Genomic DNA, 20,049 nt, shown 5'->3' with positions numbered 1-20,049 from the left:
ATAAAAGTGGGGTAAAAACACATTATTATATTGAAAAACCGCAGGCCATGTCATCAAAAACCTATTTGTTTCGAATAAAATTTTGCGATCGTGGGGAAAAGTGTATCAGCAGAGCCAACAAATCTTTTCGTACTGTAACTATATCGCCGAAACATCGTAACCAACAATCTGGTACAAGATGAGTTTTTTTATTGCAATAGTTTGGAGCAGACGCACCTTAATATTATATAAGAAAACTACGAACATCATAGATATTTTTTTATTTCTATACCAGCACGACAGCTTCGTAAATAAATCTGATTAATTATTATTAATAACGTTTTCTTATAATAAATCGATTGACCTAAAAGTATATAATATGAATGAAAAATAACCCTTAGATGTGATTTTCGTTTTGATTGTAAAGTATTTATTTATCCCAATAATATATAATGTAATAAACATAACCAGCCTTTCTTCAAATCCGCAAATCATTGGCGGAGTTTTATTTAATTATTTATTTAAATTGAATTAAGATAATCGTAAGCTAACAGGTTACCCCAATGTGTCACGATGGTAAAAAAGAATAATTGTATTATTTTAATGCACAAAATATATATATATATATATATATATATATATATATATATATATAATTAAAATAATAAACAAAAAAATAATACATATTGTTGCGACCTCTCCCCTTTGGAGATGGCCGTCTTTTCTTCTCGAAGGACCACCGTCTCTCGATGGAATTAAACGCCTCGAACTATAGAAATGCTTTATTATCAGAGTTTACATCCTCAGAATCCTTGCTGACGCACGACCACACGCCGTGACAGCCGAAGAGCCTTCAGGTAATTTTCACACAGAAAAAACCACGCACGGCCATAACACACTTTTTTTCGGCCATGCATACATATATGTAAAATTAGAATCAAACAAAAAAAATCATAAAATATCAAAATTAAATGACACGAGCCGGACCAGCTCCTTGTAGTTGACATTAAACAGGTCAATGTGCAATGCTAGCGTATTAAGGAGCCGGATGGCCATAGCCATAGGCGAGTCGGCAATAGCGGACGTCCTAGCCCCAACAGCTATCAAAAGAGGACGCGATCGTGATTCTCGAAGACGTTCTGTAACGCTAAACTGGAATTCCTCGAGAATAGCTGGATTTTCGACAGCACGCTTCAGTAATTTGAAGAAATGCTTCAAGATCCTATGAACTAAGGTGTCATAGAGGACGCGAATAACTGACGGATCGTCAAAGTGAAAGGCGCTCCTCATATCAAAGCCGAGCATCTTGGAAGATTTATCGCAGACGTCGTGTATGTGTTCGGGTTCGCTCTCGGCGGTCCTGCTTACTATGCACGACATAATTATTTATCACAATATATAATATATACGTGAGATAATGAAAAGCTAAAAAACCCTTATCACTGATGATTGAGCGGAATTATAATTGTATAATAATCATTAATTCAGATCTCTCAGACACGATGAAAAACACAAAGGGAACATATGGGATTTAAACCCATGTCTTAAGTGTCTGACTTATTCCACTGATAAATGGCCTGATATGAAACGTAATGTTGTTTTAATTATACATAATAATTTATGAACAAAACAACAAATATATATCAATAGCTTGAAGCATCATTACTTATTCGATTATTAATGTATTGAATTGGGAAAACCCTCTAATCTGTTTATTAACATTATGTTGTATAATATATTTTTTATTTTATATTCAATTTGTATATGTTGTTAGATTTGCGTCTAATTGCAATAACAATCTTCATTGAATCTCGCACAGTAATGGGTTTTAATATAAGGTCATCCAATAATCTTGCACAATTATAATATTATTATTTATAACTTTAATTGTGCAAGTTTCGCTTACATTTTCCAAAGATGCGTATCTGACACGTCAATAAAAAATCCATTTATATTATAATAAATGCTTAATTATGCGTATAATAATTTTATATCAACATAGTATCTACACAGTTCATAACAAGATGTACTATGAAAATATAAAATTTGCATCGTAAAATAATATATTTTTTATTTATATTGCAAGTTAGTTTTTTGTGTAATATTTAATTTAGAAGATTTTGCGACTCATCCACTGTATCCTTGTAAACAGATTTAGCAATGTTCCATTGTCTTTTATAATCGCCAATTAATCAAGAGCATAAATTTTGGACCGTCTCTGAAAATGACAGCCCAATGGATGCGACGTTTTAATATATTTTGCTGGTAATCGAATTTTAATGTGTGCATATAAAATTATACGTTATTCGTGAGGTTAAATAATATATTAATAGCTTTAAAAACATGTTTTGGAAATACAATATCCACATCAATATATAAATATATCAACAAACCTTGAAAAAATCGCTAAAATAGTATTGCGTCATACATGCGAATTGATGGCGAAACATTTTTAATTTAATAAACACAATTAACTTAAAATAACACTTGAAATTTGGAGAATCCATTCTTAAAATAATTGCGTATATATAAACAGAAGATAGAGCTAACATGTGTTATTATTATTTTCGCATGTAACTAAACATATAAGTCTGGAAATAGCATTAGAAAATTATTTATTAACATACATATATCAGAAGGCGGTTCTTCAGAAAAAGTACATACATACAATTTTACTCGTCGTTAAATAAAAATAAAAATAGTTGTTTAATTAAAATAAATTTATAAAATACATTCGTCGCGTAATGTTTTTTTTTTAAATCTGACCATCATCACTTGACAAGTTTCTCTAATGCGTCAAGAGGGCCATTATACAAACAATAATTTTACAATTAAATATTTAAAAGTAACAGTTATGGTACACACCTAAAATATATGACCACCATCAAACATATTTTTTACAAGCACCTCATGACTATCGCCGAAAACATCATTGTGTTTGGCAAGCTCGTTTAAGAACTGGATGACTTGTGATATAGTATAGATTTTAATTTATCTTAAAGAGTAACGTTCTATGCAAAAGCTGCTCCAGACAAAGAGTAATATGATGGAGATGATCACTAGATATTGCGCCAATTAAGCTAAACTAGCTGTCGGTACCTCACTATCGTGAGGTACCGATAGCTAGCGAGTGTGCGAATACCGGACCCTCAACTTTTTGGGTTTTAAATATAATTTTTGCTTCGTTCTGATTTTTTTAAACATTTTTTAAAATTTAATGGTTCAAATTGGACATTACTATTTAGGATTTTCAATGATAGACAAAATAGTTCAATCTATAAAAAAGTACTTTACATTTTCAATTCATTTGAAAATAGGTTTACAACTTGACTAAATATTTCCAGAAGAAAACATTTTATATTATTTATTAGATTTACAACGTTAGATTTTATCGTTATATTGAAACTTAGATATTTAATGATAAATCTAAATATTGTATATCATTTATGAATAGGTTTAAAACTTGGCTAGATAATAATAAATTAAAAATTGTACTATGAAATTTCAATACAGCGAAGCTCACGGAACCAATGAATAAATTTTGGTATACTGAAAATTCGTTATATTGAACGTAAGGAAGATGATATATTTTATTTTTAATTATCACATTACTACAACATCGAAATAACCTCTTATAAGGTTGACAGTTTTTTGCCCATTTTTAAGGATACCGTATGAAACAATAAAATTTGTGAAAAAAATGTTTTATAAAAAAAGTTTGAGGGTCAGCGAAACACCTGTAATGTCGCTTTGGAACACATCTGTCACACACCACGTCAAGAACGAACTGAATTTGGAGAAATATTGTGTAAAGTTGCAACGTCATTCTTAAATTCGGATCAAAATATTTCGTTATACTGAGATCAGTCTTCGTTATAATGAAAACATTTTGTATGCAAGTTTTTCGGGGACAAATTAAAGATTCGTTATACTGGGAATTTTGTTATTTCGGTATTCGTTACAAAGAGATTTCGTTGTAATATTTTTAAAAATAGGTTTGTAACTTTACTAAATATTATTAAAACAAAAAATATCAAAATGTTTTCAACATAAAAAATAATATTAAAACGTAACATTTTGTATCATTTAAAAGTAGGTTTACAGTTTAATAAATAATAATAATAATAAATAGCATCGGTTACACATCCGCTCAAAAATATTACTGATATGAAAAAATATTTTGTTACACCTTACTAACGCTACAACACAATCGATCATATATAGTTAGTGCAATGTGAGTGATTATAAGTCATTGATTGTGTTTTAGGGTATTTTATGTGTTTGAGTGCCAGTTTTAACGCTGCATAACACAATTATATCATAAATTTAAATTTTCGTAAAAAAAAAGTTTTTTGGTGACATCATAAGTTACTTTATAATTTAAAAAAAATATTTCTATGTTTTATGTGTAAATATAAAAGTCAGTTTTTAATTACATTTACTAATGAGAAAGAAACAATAAACTAAAGATATCAAGCACCTAATCTGCTACTTTAGACCAAAAGTGCGTTTTAAAAATATTAATAATTTTGAAACCTTTGTCTTTTTTGATTAAAAAATATTTTGATTTACATCTTTTTTAAAGTAAATGTTTTTCTGCGCAGCATTATATATTTTAATAATTAATGAGTGTAAAAAGTTTTCACTATATTTAAAATTAATAATGAACTAATGATATTTAAAATCTATAATAAATGATTAATATTTAAAATCCATAATAAAATAAAAAATATTTTTAATGTTTAAAAAAATATTTTGAATAAATATTGAAATTTTATTCTGAAACTTTTAATTTAAAAAATATTTAAATTAGTGTTATACATTTTTGTGTAGTTTAGTTTCAAAGGCGTCAGTAAGATGGATTTTTGCAATACTGTGCGCTTAGTAGTTGGTTGGTAATGAATAGTACTTATTTTGAAACTTTGCCCCTTTTTGTTTAAAATACTTTTTAAAGCAAAGTTTTAAAAATTCTCTAAAAACTAAAACTTTAAATTGCCAACGTTCGCCAAAATTTAGGTACATATTTTTTCTGTATAGAGAAGCTAATACATATCCACATTATTTATATTATATTTTAAATCTATAAACTAAAAAAATATTTTAAAAAACATTTTTTTTTGTATTTGATGATTTTTATACATATTTTAATAAATTTTATACAATTTAAATCGTTAAAATAAATTTCGCTCGTTAAAATCAATTTCGCTCGTTAAAATCAATTTAGTTCGTTCTCAAGCGCGGGACTTCCCAAATTTGCTTTGACAGTTCTTCTGTCAGATCTGGCAAGAAATATGTTATAATCGCGGGATTTTTGTTACAAAGTGACAATTGAAGATGATTCAAGTGATGCAGCATTTGAAATTATAGACAAAACTATAAATTGCGGGTGTGCCAGTAAGTGTTTAGTTATAAATGAATAATATAACACGGTTATTCTAACAAAATTACTATTGACTTTCCAGGATCTAATATTAAAAGACAAACAGCGGTGATTTGGCAATTAAAGGTATACATACCGAAGTTAATTAAACATATTACAATGCTAGTAATAATAAAAAATATATGACATATTGTGACAATTTTGTAGAAGATGAAAAGATGCCAATCTACGTGTTTAATCCTCTACAGTACATCCATCAATTGTGTTCTTTGGTTGTCGTTTAAATTTAATTTATGGATTATATTAGTAGTAATAATGTGTTCAATGTTTACTCTTGATAGGAGTCTTATTGTTTTTTAATTATTTTTCAGAAGCAATGATGGAACAATTTGATGACCTATATGGCTACAATGTAGAATTGGTATATATAAACAAAGAGTTAATCTTCTCGTGTTGAAGTCACTGTCAGCAAGTATTATCTTTTTATAAAGAACATACTACATAAGTTTGATGTAACTGAATATCTTAAATTTGGCTATTCAGAAAGAGGAATGATGGCACAGAACAAAAATTGTATATATTTTGCCACATCGGAATTAAAAATAACCCACTCTTAGATATTTTGGCTATCGATTATTCCAGGTATGCAATCACATATTTATAATCATTGTAAAATGTCGTTTATTAGATAACATCCAAGAAACTACACATTTATAAGCTGTCCGACAGCGCCGATTTGATCGACATTAACTTTCAATCCTCACATACTAAGGATATATTACACGTTCATGTTTAAAACATAACTGGTTAATTTAAAATTCTTAAAATCTAACGTATATGTGTATAAAATCGGAAAGCAATGATAATGTTTATGTGATATTATTATAAAAACTCACTTTTCGGCCTCGGAGCCCGGCGACGGGATTTCAAAATTTGAAGATTTCATTACAAAGATTGTTTTATGATTGTTTATCTAATTTAATCAATGTATTCTTCTTATCCTAAACACATTATGTATATATTTAATTTTCATAGTTATATAACACACCTAGTTAATTTGCAATCCGATTATTTATAAAAGCAAAAACTCACTTTTAGGCCTCGGAGCCCGTCGCCGGGAATTCAAAATTTGAAAATTTCATTACGAAGATTATTTTATGATTGTTTATCTAGTTTAATCAATGTATTCTTCTAATCCTCAACACATTATGTATATATTTAATTTTTATTCAGTCAAATGACGAATTAATGAAAATTATTGTCGCGTAGCAAAATTTTATTATTAAATAATAATTATTTAAAAGTGTTGTCACGGTACTATCTATTTGAATTTGAATGCTTATTTTTCATTGGTCGACGCTATTTGAATATTTGAATGCTTATTTTTGATTGGTCGAAACAACAGAACGCATTGCCGGCGGCTCGAAAATCAGTCGGAGCAAATTCAATTTTTATTTTTATTATTATTTATTATTTTAATTAAATATATTTCCTTTGTTTACGTGTATTGTTACACACCGTTCATACAAAGCGATACGATTTACAGAGTAGATAATTGAACGGGGAATGTTTCATTTTAAGTTATGCGCGTCCGGAAGCGGAAGCGGCTTAGAACAATTATATATAAGATTCAAAATATATGTCATTAAGTTTATACACGTTTATTTAATGTGGAAGGTTATGGATGCTAATAAAAGTTATGAGTCTTTGTTTTGAACAGTCCTAAAGAGTAACAATGCAAAATTTTGTTTATACTGTCAACATTTTTATAATATTTTTTTGTGTGCTTCATTTTTATGATTATCACATGACAGGCGTTATAAAGGGATAACAATCAACACTTACTAGTAAGTATTGTGACACACCTGACATTTTTTTAATAATTATATACTATAGATAGATGTCACTATAATATACAACAGGTTATATTAAAATATGTGTGTAAATTATTACTTATGAAAAATAAATAAAAGTAATTTCTAGCACTAAAAGGTCATTAAGATAAAATAGTCTTTATTTTTGAAAATAGTGGATTTTATAGTTTTTAACTGATGGCGTTTTTATATTATACATGTGTTTTAAGCAAGGTCCTAAAGAGTATCAATGCAAAAAAAAACGTACATTACTACAATTTTTTATGTTGTAGGGAATGCTTAAATGACTGATATTTTTGACAATTTCAACCGCCGAAGCGTCGTTTAGCAAATTGCAAATTTTTGCAAATTGTACAATTTTCATTGTAAATATCATGTGCAAATACTATTAAAACAAGTACTTGCACCAAATGGCGATGATTGGAGCAGAAAAAGTGACATTTCTAACAGTGTTGCCATAAGCGAAAAATTTAAATTGATTTTTACACTTTGGCTAAGATTTTAATAACTTGATAAATTGTATGCAAATATTTTACAGTAAGCTCAAATTTAATTTTAATAATATTATTTATTAATGCTTTTATTAATACAATATATTTTACTATTAAAAAAATATGTAAATAATTATTGATTACGAGTACTTTTATTTCACATACATTTTTTTTGTGACCATATCTCATGTACGTTATTTTTAATTTGAAATTTTACATTATATCAAAACAGTCGTTAGCCCAATGCGTTATTAATGGTTATCAATCATCAATGACAAGTATTGTGATTCGCCAAACTGAAGGGAAAGTTTTTTGGGTCTATATTTCCTGTGTATTTTTTTAAAAATTCTTTTGCTATAACATGCCAGGTGCTAGCCTAATGCGTTATAAAAGAGTAACGATCAACATTTACTAGTAAGTATTGTGACACACCAGATTAAAAGTAGTTTTTTTACGATAAATATTTGTCACCGTTATATACAACAGATTATATGCATGTAATTTATAATTAATTAAAAATAAATAAAAGTTATTAGTAAGACATTTATATTAAACATGTGTTTTAAGCAAGGTCCTAAAGAGTATATATGCAAAAAAAATACACTGTTACAATTTTTTATGGTAAAATATTTTTTGGTGACCATATTCCTATGTACGTTATTTTTAATTTTAAATAGACTATATTTAAATAAAAAATGTTTTTGGATTCATAGTTTGTGTAGCTTATAAGTTTTGTTAAAATCCGTTATAATATGGTAGACGTTAAGAAACTAATTAACCATTTAAATCGATCATCTTTTCCAGGTAAAAAGTTATTTTGTTAAATGACTTAAAAAAATTAGAAATTATTTTGTATTTATATTTTGAAAGTATATAAAGAGCGAACAACATTTAAAAGGCAAATTCAACACACCTCGTGTTCTCCCATACGCCCACTACTCAGTTACTCGATAATTAAAAATGGTGATTAGGGCCACGAGACTCTTTACAATCTAACACTTGATTTTAATAAAACATTTGTTGAGTTAACTTCTCTTAATAAAGACAATAAATACAAAAAATATAAATAGTAATTCTTTGTTTGTATATATATGTAAGTACATTTCTTTCTATATTGGAGCTTTTACTCCATAAACCACCAATTGACACGAATATTTTAAGTCAGTTAAATTTTAACCAACCGGTTAAGAGTTTTCTTCGCAGGAAACAACTTTTGAATTTTAAACACAACCAGGAACCGGTCCTATCAGCCTTTGTGTGAAACCGAACCATCAATAGCCCCGACCTTTGAGAATCAAACGTCAAACAAGCGCGGAAAGTAGAATTTGAAAACTAGACCAAGTTCGAATAACAGTTAATTATATATAAATGCGAGCGCGCGTTTGTCGGATATCGATGACCAATAATAGCGGATATCAGATTTTGTGATATACCAATTTTTGAAGCTTCTCACGTTCCATAAAGCTATTAATAGTACCACACGCGTTGTATTAATGATGTTAAACCATCAAAGCAGCGACTTGAATAACCTGTATTCTTGCCATTTAAATAACGTTATTAACGTTATATCAGATTCGATAACACTACTCAATAAACATAACTAAAAGAGATTTTTGTGAAGATACTTATGTTATTGTATGACAATATACATTTTATTTTGTTACAAATATTCAAGAATATATTTAATATATTATTTAAAACAGAAAATATGATTTTTTTCTGATCACGGATATATACGTTATTGATGCTAAACGTCGCATATGTGTTCATTAAGTACTACCTATGTACTCTGAATTTTAAGATCAACTAATGGTTACTCAGATAATGCGTGGTGGTTTCAATAAAAAAATACAGTGCTTTTGCACTACTGACACAGATGCAATTAGGCCAAAATAATATTAAGGAATCGTGCTTAAGAAATTTACATAACTAAATATGATACAGTATGAACAGCTAACTAATACATTTTGAGATCTTAAACAAGCTATTCATTTTCTTATTCCATTTGAAAGTGTATGTCTAAAAATACTATTTAAATTAAATGACCACAACTGAGTTTATTTACATCAAATGTGATATATAATTATTTACGAGATTATAGTGGTCGAGTATAAAAAACCTAAGCCTTCATAGCTTTTAAATTATCATATCATATCAATAAAACCAATAAACCTAATTCGTTCTTAAACTTTCCAAAACCACAAAGCCTCTGGAAATGACTTTATTACTAACAGACAATAAAATCCTTTCTAATTGCGTAGAATCAATCTGATGTGATAGTTCTTTGTAAACTGAATACGGACCCTACGCTTTTAGTTATTGGCCTAAAGTACACTGCAAGTCACGAAAATCGCTTTAAGTACTCCATGTTTTTTCCGCAGCGAAATATTATACCAAACACCAGAATTATTATTAAAAAAAATATATTTAAATAGATTATTCGTGCTCGTTTTATCAGAGAAAATGGCTTATTTTTATTATCATAAAATTACTATATTGTTATAAATACACTCGACAAAACTACAAAAAGGTAAAATCCATAGTAAAATTATATAATGACTATTCAATATCATGTTTTTTGGTATCGTCAAAATATTGGAAAGAACCTGCAATTTTAAAATGAGCAACTATTGTAAAAAATATTTTTTATATACATTTTTGTGATTGATTTTAATAAAATATGTATATAAAATATAATTACATATTTAATTCATTCAAGTTGAGTATTAGAAACAAATATAATGTTCTGTATAAAAATTATCACTTTTGTTATCATGGTTATGTATGTACAGACATATGTATTCAATTGCTGTAGTTATTTTTTTCATATTATCTATAGTAATTTTTTAAGGTAATTTGTGACGAATAGCTATATACAATATATTAATAAAAAATAATATAGACTTAAATCGCGAACATATAGACATAATAGAAAGCTTTGTTTTATAAAACAATTTAACGCCTTACACAATTTTCGTGTATTTAACTATAACAAATACTCTAATAAGTACAGTTAATGTATGCTTATGACGTCATACAGCAAGTGTGGCTTTATTGGGCTTTGTTTGCCAGAGCTTACAACATATAGTACTACATATGAGCCCTATGGTGTATCTGCTCGCCTGACACACTAACCTTGAATCAGCTCCTGTACAGTCGATTCAAGCGAAAGCGACTAACTGTACATCGCTCTGTACTCGACGTACTAACACTTTCATGGGCTCACCTGGCCAGGTGCATGTCCAAGGATGGTCCCAATGACATTGACCCATTTGCTAGAAATGGAACGATAGCTACGTGACTTACCCGAGAGACTTTGTGCTCATTGTTATCAGTGCTCTTAGTGAAAAACGCTTGACCTTGACCGTCAATGTAGTAATAATTATTAAAAAAATAATTACCTTTAATAAAAAGTGTAAAGAATAATCTTTACGTGCTTAACATTCTATAGGGTTCTTAGAATGGACTCAATTATTGTAGCACTAATTGTGCAAAAAATTGATTTAAATTTTTTGTGACGCATAAAATGACTTGTACATCTTTAAAAATAAGTGAAGTAAAAACTTATCTTGTATATATTAACATATAAATTAATAAATTGTTTGTTGGAATGATTTATGTGTATTGTTGCTTATTCCAAGGTAAACATGTTTAGTGACTGTTTGTCAAAAATGAGTTATAATAAAATTTTAATAAAGCTTTTTATTTAAATCTACATGAAATCAAAGTTGCGATTATTTTGTGAATCAAAAAATCGTAACTCCGTTAAAAAATCTTAGAGAAAAAAATAATTGGGTCGAAAGTGTTATCTAATAGAAACTGAACTAATATAAATTATATGTATGTTTATTTGTGTATAATTTAAATACATTTGTTAATTTGAAAATCATTTACAGTAAATCAAATTTAAGAAATATTTTATAATCACAATTTTTTTTAATTATTATTTTTTCAGTTATATACATATGTAAATTCATATATAGCTTCCTGGGGTACCTCAAATCAGTGAAAGATCGACCGCCGTACATGTACGGCGATACCGCTCAAATGGTTAAATCACTTTTATGTATGTTTGCCATATTATTTCGCAATGGCGGCTATTTCAAAAATAAAATAAAATAAATATAAATCCGTTTGCAAAAATATTTAAAACAAGTAACGAGGTCAAAAAGGTTTTATATAATATTAATTAAATAAAAATATATATTAGGCATATTTCTATTAACTAAAGAATATCTGCACTTTTATGTGGGGGTCATATATATAATAACGACATGTGTTTTAATGTTCACGCTTGTTTTATGTTCCATTGATCTTATTCTATCAAAAAAATATGATAAGAATTTTTAAGGTTAAAATATCGTTAGCAATTTGTAATATTTTTTTTTTAATTTAAAAAATTATACAAATTTATTTACTTAGTAGTTTTGAAAGTTATCTTATTAAATACAATTTTAATGATTTTCTTATTTTTTTTATTAGTCATAAATACGTATTATTGACGCAAAATTTTCTAAATTGCTCCGATATTGTACAATGACAAACCTGACAAATATACAGCTTGGGCCAAAAGTCACTTTACTATTTAAAAATTAAATAACTTTTTTGGTCCACATTTTTTTATATCTTTTATATTTAAAAAATAGGCTTGATTTGTTTTATGTATGATAAATAAATTTACAATAAAACACAGCCAATCATTTGTTTAATTACTTTGAATATAAACGCTTCATTCTATCGAATTAAAAAGGGTCATATTAAATAAAATTAAAATTATAATGATCAGTTCCTCGAGCAAATTGGATGTAACAAAAAATCATACTTCCATGGAATATAGAGGTCATAGTATAATTTTATCATATTTTTTTGCATATAACATATTGATTAATCACATCATGTTAATGATAGTGGTCACAATTTCCTTTTAAAACTTTCATTTTTCACATGACTCATTAGCGAGTTTAACGAATATGGTACTCACAGAGTTATGCGAATATACACTCATACATGTAAGGACTAATGCATATTTGTTTAAAAATTTACTTTCAACTTCATGCAAATTTAACACAAATAATACAGTACAGTCATACTTTGAACAGACACAATGGCTGAAAAAATCAGAGAAAAATAAAACAATGAATTTGGCGATTAAGACCCATTAAAGAGCTTCGGATAAAATAATCCTTTGTGTGCCACTATAATATATCGTAGTGTTTTTTTGTTGTTGTTGAAACGTTACCATATTATATAATTAATGCAATGCAAAAAATGAGAAAACCCAGATATCTGGTTTATATTAACCATATGGCGAATTTAATATCAATCATATACGTTACACCTTATCGTGTGTATTATATTTAAATTATATTTAGAAACAAATGATACAAAAATGCAGCATACGTGACGAGCGTGTGTCGTGACAGTTTAGAAACCGGTGATTATATCCAAAACCTGATCATTGTGTGTGATCCCAGTTAAAATGTAACACTTTTGTAACAGTAAAGTCCGGACGTTGAGCCGTTACTCATCATGCTATGTTCCCAATATATTTTATTGAAAAAACTAATAATGTTAATACCATTAAATATCCATTATATCAATGTATATATTTTCCATTGTTAATTTTACGTTAACGCAATTCGCACGTGATCGAGTTCAAGTTCACAGTTAATTCATACGTTATGCATTATTCATAAATAAAAACATATTTTATGTATGAGATGTAACAATATACGATGTGAAGTACAATATCTATATCTCTGAGATACATATATATATTTAATTTTTATTCTTTTTAAAAAAATGTGTGCTAATTATTATATATAGTAATTTTGTTTTAACTCACCGATTGATTAAATCCTTTCTTCCTTATGTCTCTTGAGAAAAGCACCGTTAACTATCGGTAGTAACGGTATATAACGTTAACATACACGACCGCCTAGCATCGCGGTCGGAGCCCAACTGACATGAGCGAGAACCGAGAATTGGGAAGACGATACGAACGGTGATGCCAGGTGAATAAATTTTTACTCCTGTAAAATATAAATAAACTATCTAATTTATGTGTGTGATTTTTACACTAACAACTAGAATATATATTTTCATAATAAAAAAGCACAATTTATTTTGCCATAAAATAAAATAAGAAAATTCACGTTACATCTGTATTTTTAATTTTTTTCTTACAGTTTATATTTATTTTTAAATGCAAAAAAATGATCATGCATGTGAAAGTATACAGCAAAATATTATTTATTTTGGTATTTTTGATTAAGTATAGATATTTTACAAGCTCAAAATTATTATGATTTTTTTAATTAGAAAAAATCGCTAAAAAAACTGTTTTTCATTACAGTAATGCTATATAAATTAAATTCCTTAACTTAATACTTTAATTTATATGCCACTAATAATATAATTATTACTAGATTATGTTTTAAAATTTCAGTTCTGGCTGCCACATCTATGTCAACTGTGGTATTTTCAAATTACAAGGTTGAGCAACGTGCTGTTAACTGAATGCGAACGATACTGCAATACGTGCCGATGAAACGGCTGAAGAAACTGAACAGCGATGTGCTGCCGATTTATTACGTGCTACTGCATTACGTGAAGACAATGGACGAAAAAATTATATATTGTCAGGTATTTAAATACATTTATAGCAACAGAATGAATTACAATTAAATATAATGAACATATAATGAGTTTGAATCTATCACGGGCGAAGCTAGTATTTAATATTCAAAAACATGTATATGATCTATTTGATAGATAATGATAAAGTGTTAGTCTTTATATTTTAATTATTAATTTTAAATAATAATTGTAAAAATCCTCAGAATTTCATACAAAATATGTTTTTTTTAAGCTTTAATGTTACAGCGAATTTGTATTACAAGTTATATTTTCACTGGCGTGTCAGTCAAATCATATGCAAATACATTTTCACCGGTAGATGTAAATTTCTACTATATTTCTACATGCAATGTATAAATGTTACAGTTAATATGTATTTTTAGTAACGTTATATTATCACTAGTGAGGTCCAAATACATTTTCACCAGTAGATATGTATTGCTACTAGCGAAAATATAATTTAACTAATAGGCGCTAGTGAGTTTATATGGTGCTTTAACATGTCTATGAAACGTAATTTTCCAGTTGCGAATCGTGTTTTTGCTGTTCAAACCTAAATCTAGTTTAAGCAACCTATACCTAATGCAAGTATTAATATTAATTATAGTATTTGTGCTTTCATTGGGCTAAGTTTGTTTTGAATTTTATTCTTTCTTCGTTTTTCTTTCGCTGTAACCTGACAGGCATGAGTCTAATGAATTACAAGGGGCTAAATCAGTACCAACTAGGTCAGACATATCTACAAGTATTAAAATACTAGACATATGTATATAAAATTAATTATATATTATTAAGTGTATATAATTTATAATCAATATGTCTCACTTTTGCATCTGAGGTCAGCTTTCTTTAAAAATATCATTTTCTTATAAATAAAAATTCAAGTCTGCTGCTGTGGCTCGAACCAGCGGCTTCTGGGCAACTAGCCAAGACTGAACGGACTACGCTGTTTCGATAATCTGGTTTATTTAATTTTAAGTAGTGTAGTACTTTGCAAAGGATATAACATCACATGTGAAACTACGCGTACGATATCATTCGTTTATGAGCAAATATAGTTTTTCTGATAATGTGCAGTAAAATTGTTAATCAATTGCTTGATACATTTTAACTGAATGAACTTTTAACATCACTGGTAGTAATACACTTTAGTTCCCCTTTTTTGTTTCAAATGGTTTTGTTTCTAAATTTTTCAATATATTTTTAATATTTTTAATAAAGCATTTTACTTGACAAAATATTAAAAATTCAAAAAATACATTTTTATGATTAATTATGATAGATTTTGATCGAATGTAAGTATTTAAAGCTATATATTGTACTCTTCTTTAAAAGTATTCATTTTCAATGATTTTTGATTAAAAGTATTAATTTTTATTATTTATACGAAAAATAAGATATCGTTTATTTGTTTCATATTAAGTGAAATATTTTTGCTTCAACAAAATATACAATAATCAAAAATATGTTTAGCCACATTTAATGATTAATTAGATTTCATAATATTAATTTTATTCGTCCTGTTATTACAAATGTATTTCAATACGTGGCTATATACAATATTTTTAGTCTTCGTGTTTTGCAGTAGTGCGTAATCGATAGTCAGCGCGTCGCTGTTCAGTTTCTTCAGTGGTTTCATTGGCATGTATTGCGATATAGCATGTAATCGGTCGTCAAGTAAAAAAAACATTATTTTTATTATATATTTTTGGCTATAATGTTTTTTATCATCATCAACACTGGCAAAATATGAAAAATGTTTTATCACTACAAAAAACTTATTGTTACAATAATGTTACAATAATTACATATATAAATTATTATTGTAATTAATTTCTTGTTGCAAGGTTTCATTTTTTTCAAATATGGTCGTTATAATTTTTGAAAAAAACTAGTACAATTTAATTTTTTTCAATATTTTTCAATTTAATTTTTGATAGTTTTTTGCTAAAAATTGCATAAAAACTCAATTTTTATAAAAAAATATTTTTGCTTTTATAGCAGTGGTTTAAAAAATCTACTGCCTAATTGATATTTTCTATAAGATTATATCTGCGATATTTTATTAGGTAAAAAACTTTTGTTTTGACAAATTATTAAATATTAATATATTTTTATGAATTAATATGCTATATAAAACATTGGTCTTAAGCTCAGTGTATAAAATAAAAGATTTATAATAAAATTATAGATTAATAATATTATTATAAATGTTTTTGTAAAAAAACCACTACAAAAGTCGTTTTCTCGCTTAAATATAAATTTTTGATACACTTACTTACAAATCAGATTTTCATCAATACATTATAATTCAATTTTAAGTTTAATATTAACAAAATAATACATATGGCAATGTGTCACATTTAGCTTTACAATAAAAAAATACAGCAATAGAGTTTTTATATCTCTATAGTAATAAAAATAATAGAAATACTAAGTAATTTTATAGATATTTTAATGTTTTACTCTAAAAGTTTATTAAACATTTTCAACTTAAACTCTGCTTCATGAATAATAATTTATATATAGCATTTATTAAGTGGAATTAATTTTTATAAACATTTTCTTAAAACAAAAGTTATTTTGCAATACTATTATATTTAGTTGCCATGCTTTTTATTTTTTCATTTTTAAAGCTAATAATTATTCAGTAGATTCTGATATAGTATTCTAATGTGTATATAAGTTAAAAACATAAAATGAAAGCAAAATGCATATAATAAAAATATCTTGCTATATTTATATAATATACCATAAACTAAAAACAATTAAAAAAACAGATTCACATAAATTATATTACACATAATAATTAATTATATAGATGTCGGTCAGGTAGTAATTACTTATTTGGTATAGAATTACCCCGTAGTAACGCATTGGGCTTACGACTGTCATTTTACTTTATATTTTTGTTTCACATAATTTAATTACTATTTATATTTTTAAAAAAACTAATTTATATTTCTCGACTCATGATATTTTCACATTCATATTTAACCATCACATCAGAGAAAATAGGAAGCATTAAAATTGCTAAATACACTATACCAACTACGGTAATGACATATAATTTAATAAACACAAATACTAACATAAAATAAATTTCAATTAATTAGTTTCTCTTGGCGTAGCTTTGAAATAAGAAAAGTAAGATAATATACTACATTTTTTTCACTGCGTGGCTTGATTGCATAACTTATTAGCAAGTCTCTGAAAAAAGCATATTTTAATGCGATGTTTACTTTATTATATATTATATTAGAGCGTCGTCATAAAACAGTAACATTTAAACGGTTAACTTTATAGTGAATTGCTTGCAATTAATTTTTAATTTGCTTTCTACGCTACACCTTATTTAATTAAAATGTCTAGCATATGTATGTACTATGTATGTACATACATAACATATGTACATTAACTTCCTAAAAGCCAGAATACAGACAATTGTCTAACAATAATTAAGTGGGTGGAACAACAGTAAGAAACAAACAAATATCAATCGCGTTTCTTATTGTAAACAGTCCGTTACTAAACAGAATTACTGGTAGCTATTATTTATTTTTGTAAATTATTAAAATTTGCATCCTTATTATTAGCATTTTTCTTATGAATTTATTTTTCATGTTAACTATTAGTAATGCTATTTTTTTAATTATAAAAAGTATAGTTTTTAGATCAGCACTGAGACAAAATAATAACTTCTTAGAACAGACTTTTTTTCAGAAAATAATTCATGACCGTTGCAAATCATGCTTCACTAATATACAAATCAGGGATGACCATACTACGGCGCATTCGTGAAAAGTGACCGATTTTATGATTAGAAGTGGCGCATTAAAATTCTACTACGAATCTAATTGGATTGCAAAATCTCAATAATTCCTCATATATATTTTTGACGAATAGATATCATATTAATTTACGAAAGCCTAACAAATCGGGACATAGTTTCCTACGCTGGCAACATCGCAGCCACCCCACCGTTTGACATTTAGCCTTTGAACAAAAGCCCCGTTTCGAAACAAGGTATCGTGGTGTGAGACGCCCCCTCGAGTCTGAGGCCGAAGTCCCGCGCCGGGTGTGGGTCGCGAAAATGTAGACCCTGATTTTAGTTAAACTTCATCTGACGTCACACGGCGGTGGGGTCAACGTAACCAAGCATTCCCACTATGGAGAGATGATTTTATTGCTTTTGACGTGAATTCTCGACTTCCAAGAAATGTTTTTTTCTTCTCAAATTTTATTTATTCAAAAAAAGCGTAAAAAGCATCACAAAAATCGCTTCTCTTCGGTCCAAAAATTGACGAAAAATAACAATAGCAACTAACCGTAAAACTTTCGCTGAAGTGTAAACCGCATGACGGTTTATTTTTATGGCGACAATTTTGGATTTGTTGTTGGCCGGCGACATGGAAAATTGTAGTAATTTGAGAATTTCATTTGTGAATGTGAATATATGATGGCAACACTAAATGCGTTCTGATTGATATTATGGAATATATAAATTTATGGAGTTTTAACTTGTAATATATTCAGTTTTATTACTTCGTATGTAAAGTTAAGCCTTGTTTTAATTAATGAATATATTCAATTGTGCACACTATTCATTCCTCGTATTGAACAATTTATATTTAAGAAATAGGTATATTTTATTCTAAAATAATTTATATTACAATTCATTATTATCTTACATGTATTTACAGTTGTTTTATGTCGTATATTATAAAACATATGATTTTAATCTTGGTTTTATGGTAGTTATTACTATTAATATAATTTATTTCAAGTTCAGTTTCGTTTTTATCTTCGAGATGAAAAAGGGCAATAAATAGGTACCGCACGAAGTGAGGGACTATCTGTATGTAGCATTTTTGAATATTTGCTGTTTTTGTTAATCGAATCTTTACATGCGATATAAATTACTTATGCCAACAGTTAACCCAAATAATTTTATTTATTATTATATTATCTTATAATAATATTTTTCACTGTCGAACGACGACGATAGATGGCACACACAAATTTATGCATATTCTATTAATATAAATTAATATATCAATTTAATAATAACATTTTTCAAATAACAAAATGCGTATTTATAACGTTTTTAAATACACTTTTATATAAGTATTAATTTTGTACGATACAAATTTATTTTTATTATTAAATATTATTTACATTTATTTCAAAATAATAATTAAATTTAACTCATACAAAATAATTTATGTGTGCTATTTATGTTTTTTAGCTTGATTATTATTTATATTAAATACTGTTTATAAAAAATATTTGTTGTTTTCGCTGCGAGTGTGAATCGCATAAGGAAATTCAATACCATAAAATACTTTCCTTTAAATGACTTTCATCTTATCTCAATGTATCTCGTTTTCTTTTACAGTTAGCAAGTTACATTTGTAAATAATATCGAGCCTACAACTATATTTACATAATTCAATTGAACACGTATATATAAAGTTGTTTCTCCTAAATAGTTGTTTCATGAAAAAAAAATATGAAATTTCAGCAATAAATCATTATTCTTCATCCCGATATTCTGACTATTTTTTAATACAGAAGTACAGTATTGACTCAATGGAAATACTGATATTTCACTAATATTAACTTAGCGAATTAAAATATATATACATAATATTTCTAACTATTTTAAGTCATATATAATTATAGT

The 20,049-nt window shown here is 27.2% G+C and overlaps 1 protein-coding gene across 10 annotated transcripts in view; it reads right to left on the bottom strand.

Moving 5' to 3' along the window:
• LOC148236981 (carboxypeptidase D) overlaps positions 1-20,049 on the bottom strand; it is a 56,860-nt gene that overhangs the window by 12,288 nt on the left and 24,523 nt on the right. For 3 of the 10 annotated variants that reach the window (XR_015809229.1, XR_015809226.1, XM_088183768.1), the window contains exon 1: positions 13,570-13,708. The exons of 3 other annotated variants lie outside the window; for them this stretch is intronic. Coding sequence is in view for 1 of the 7 variants with exons in the window: in XM_088183766.1 (XP_088039892.1) it covers positions 7,481-7,609 (129 nt within the window). In the remaining 6 variants the exon portion in view is untranslated. Of the gene's footprint in view, positions 1-7,480; positions 7,688-10,859; positions 10,985-13,569; positions 13,709-20,049 lie in introns of those variants that run through there. 4 more of the 10 variants (XR_015809227.1, XR_015809230.1, XM_088183769.1 and 1 more) reach the window with 4 other exon arrangements.

The sequence above is a fragment of the Plectrocnemia conspersa genome, unplaced genomic scaffold (genome assembly GCF_051122295.1).
Source record: "Plectrocnemia conspersa isolate PC_06_02 unplaced genomic scaffold, ASM5112229v1 ptg000003l, whole genome shotgun sequence".
Lineage (NCBI taxonomy): Eukaryota > Metazoa > Arthropoda > Insecta > Trichoptera > Polycentropodidae > Plectrocnemia > Plectrocnemia conspersa.
This window is presented reverse-complemented; position numbering and strand designations above follow the sequence as displayed.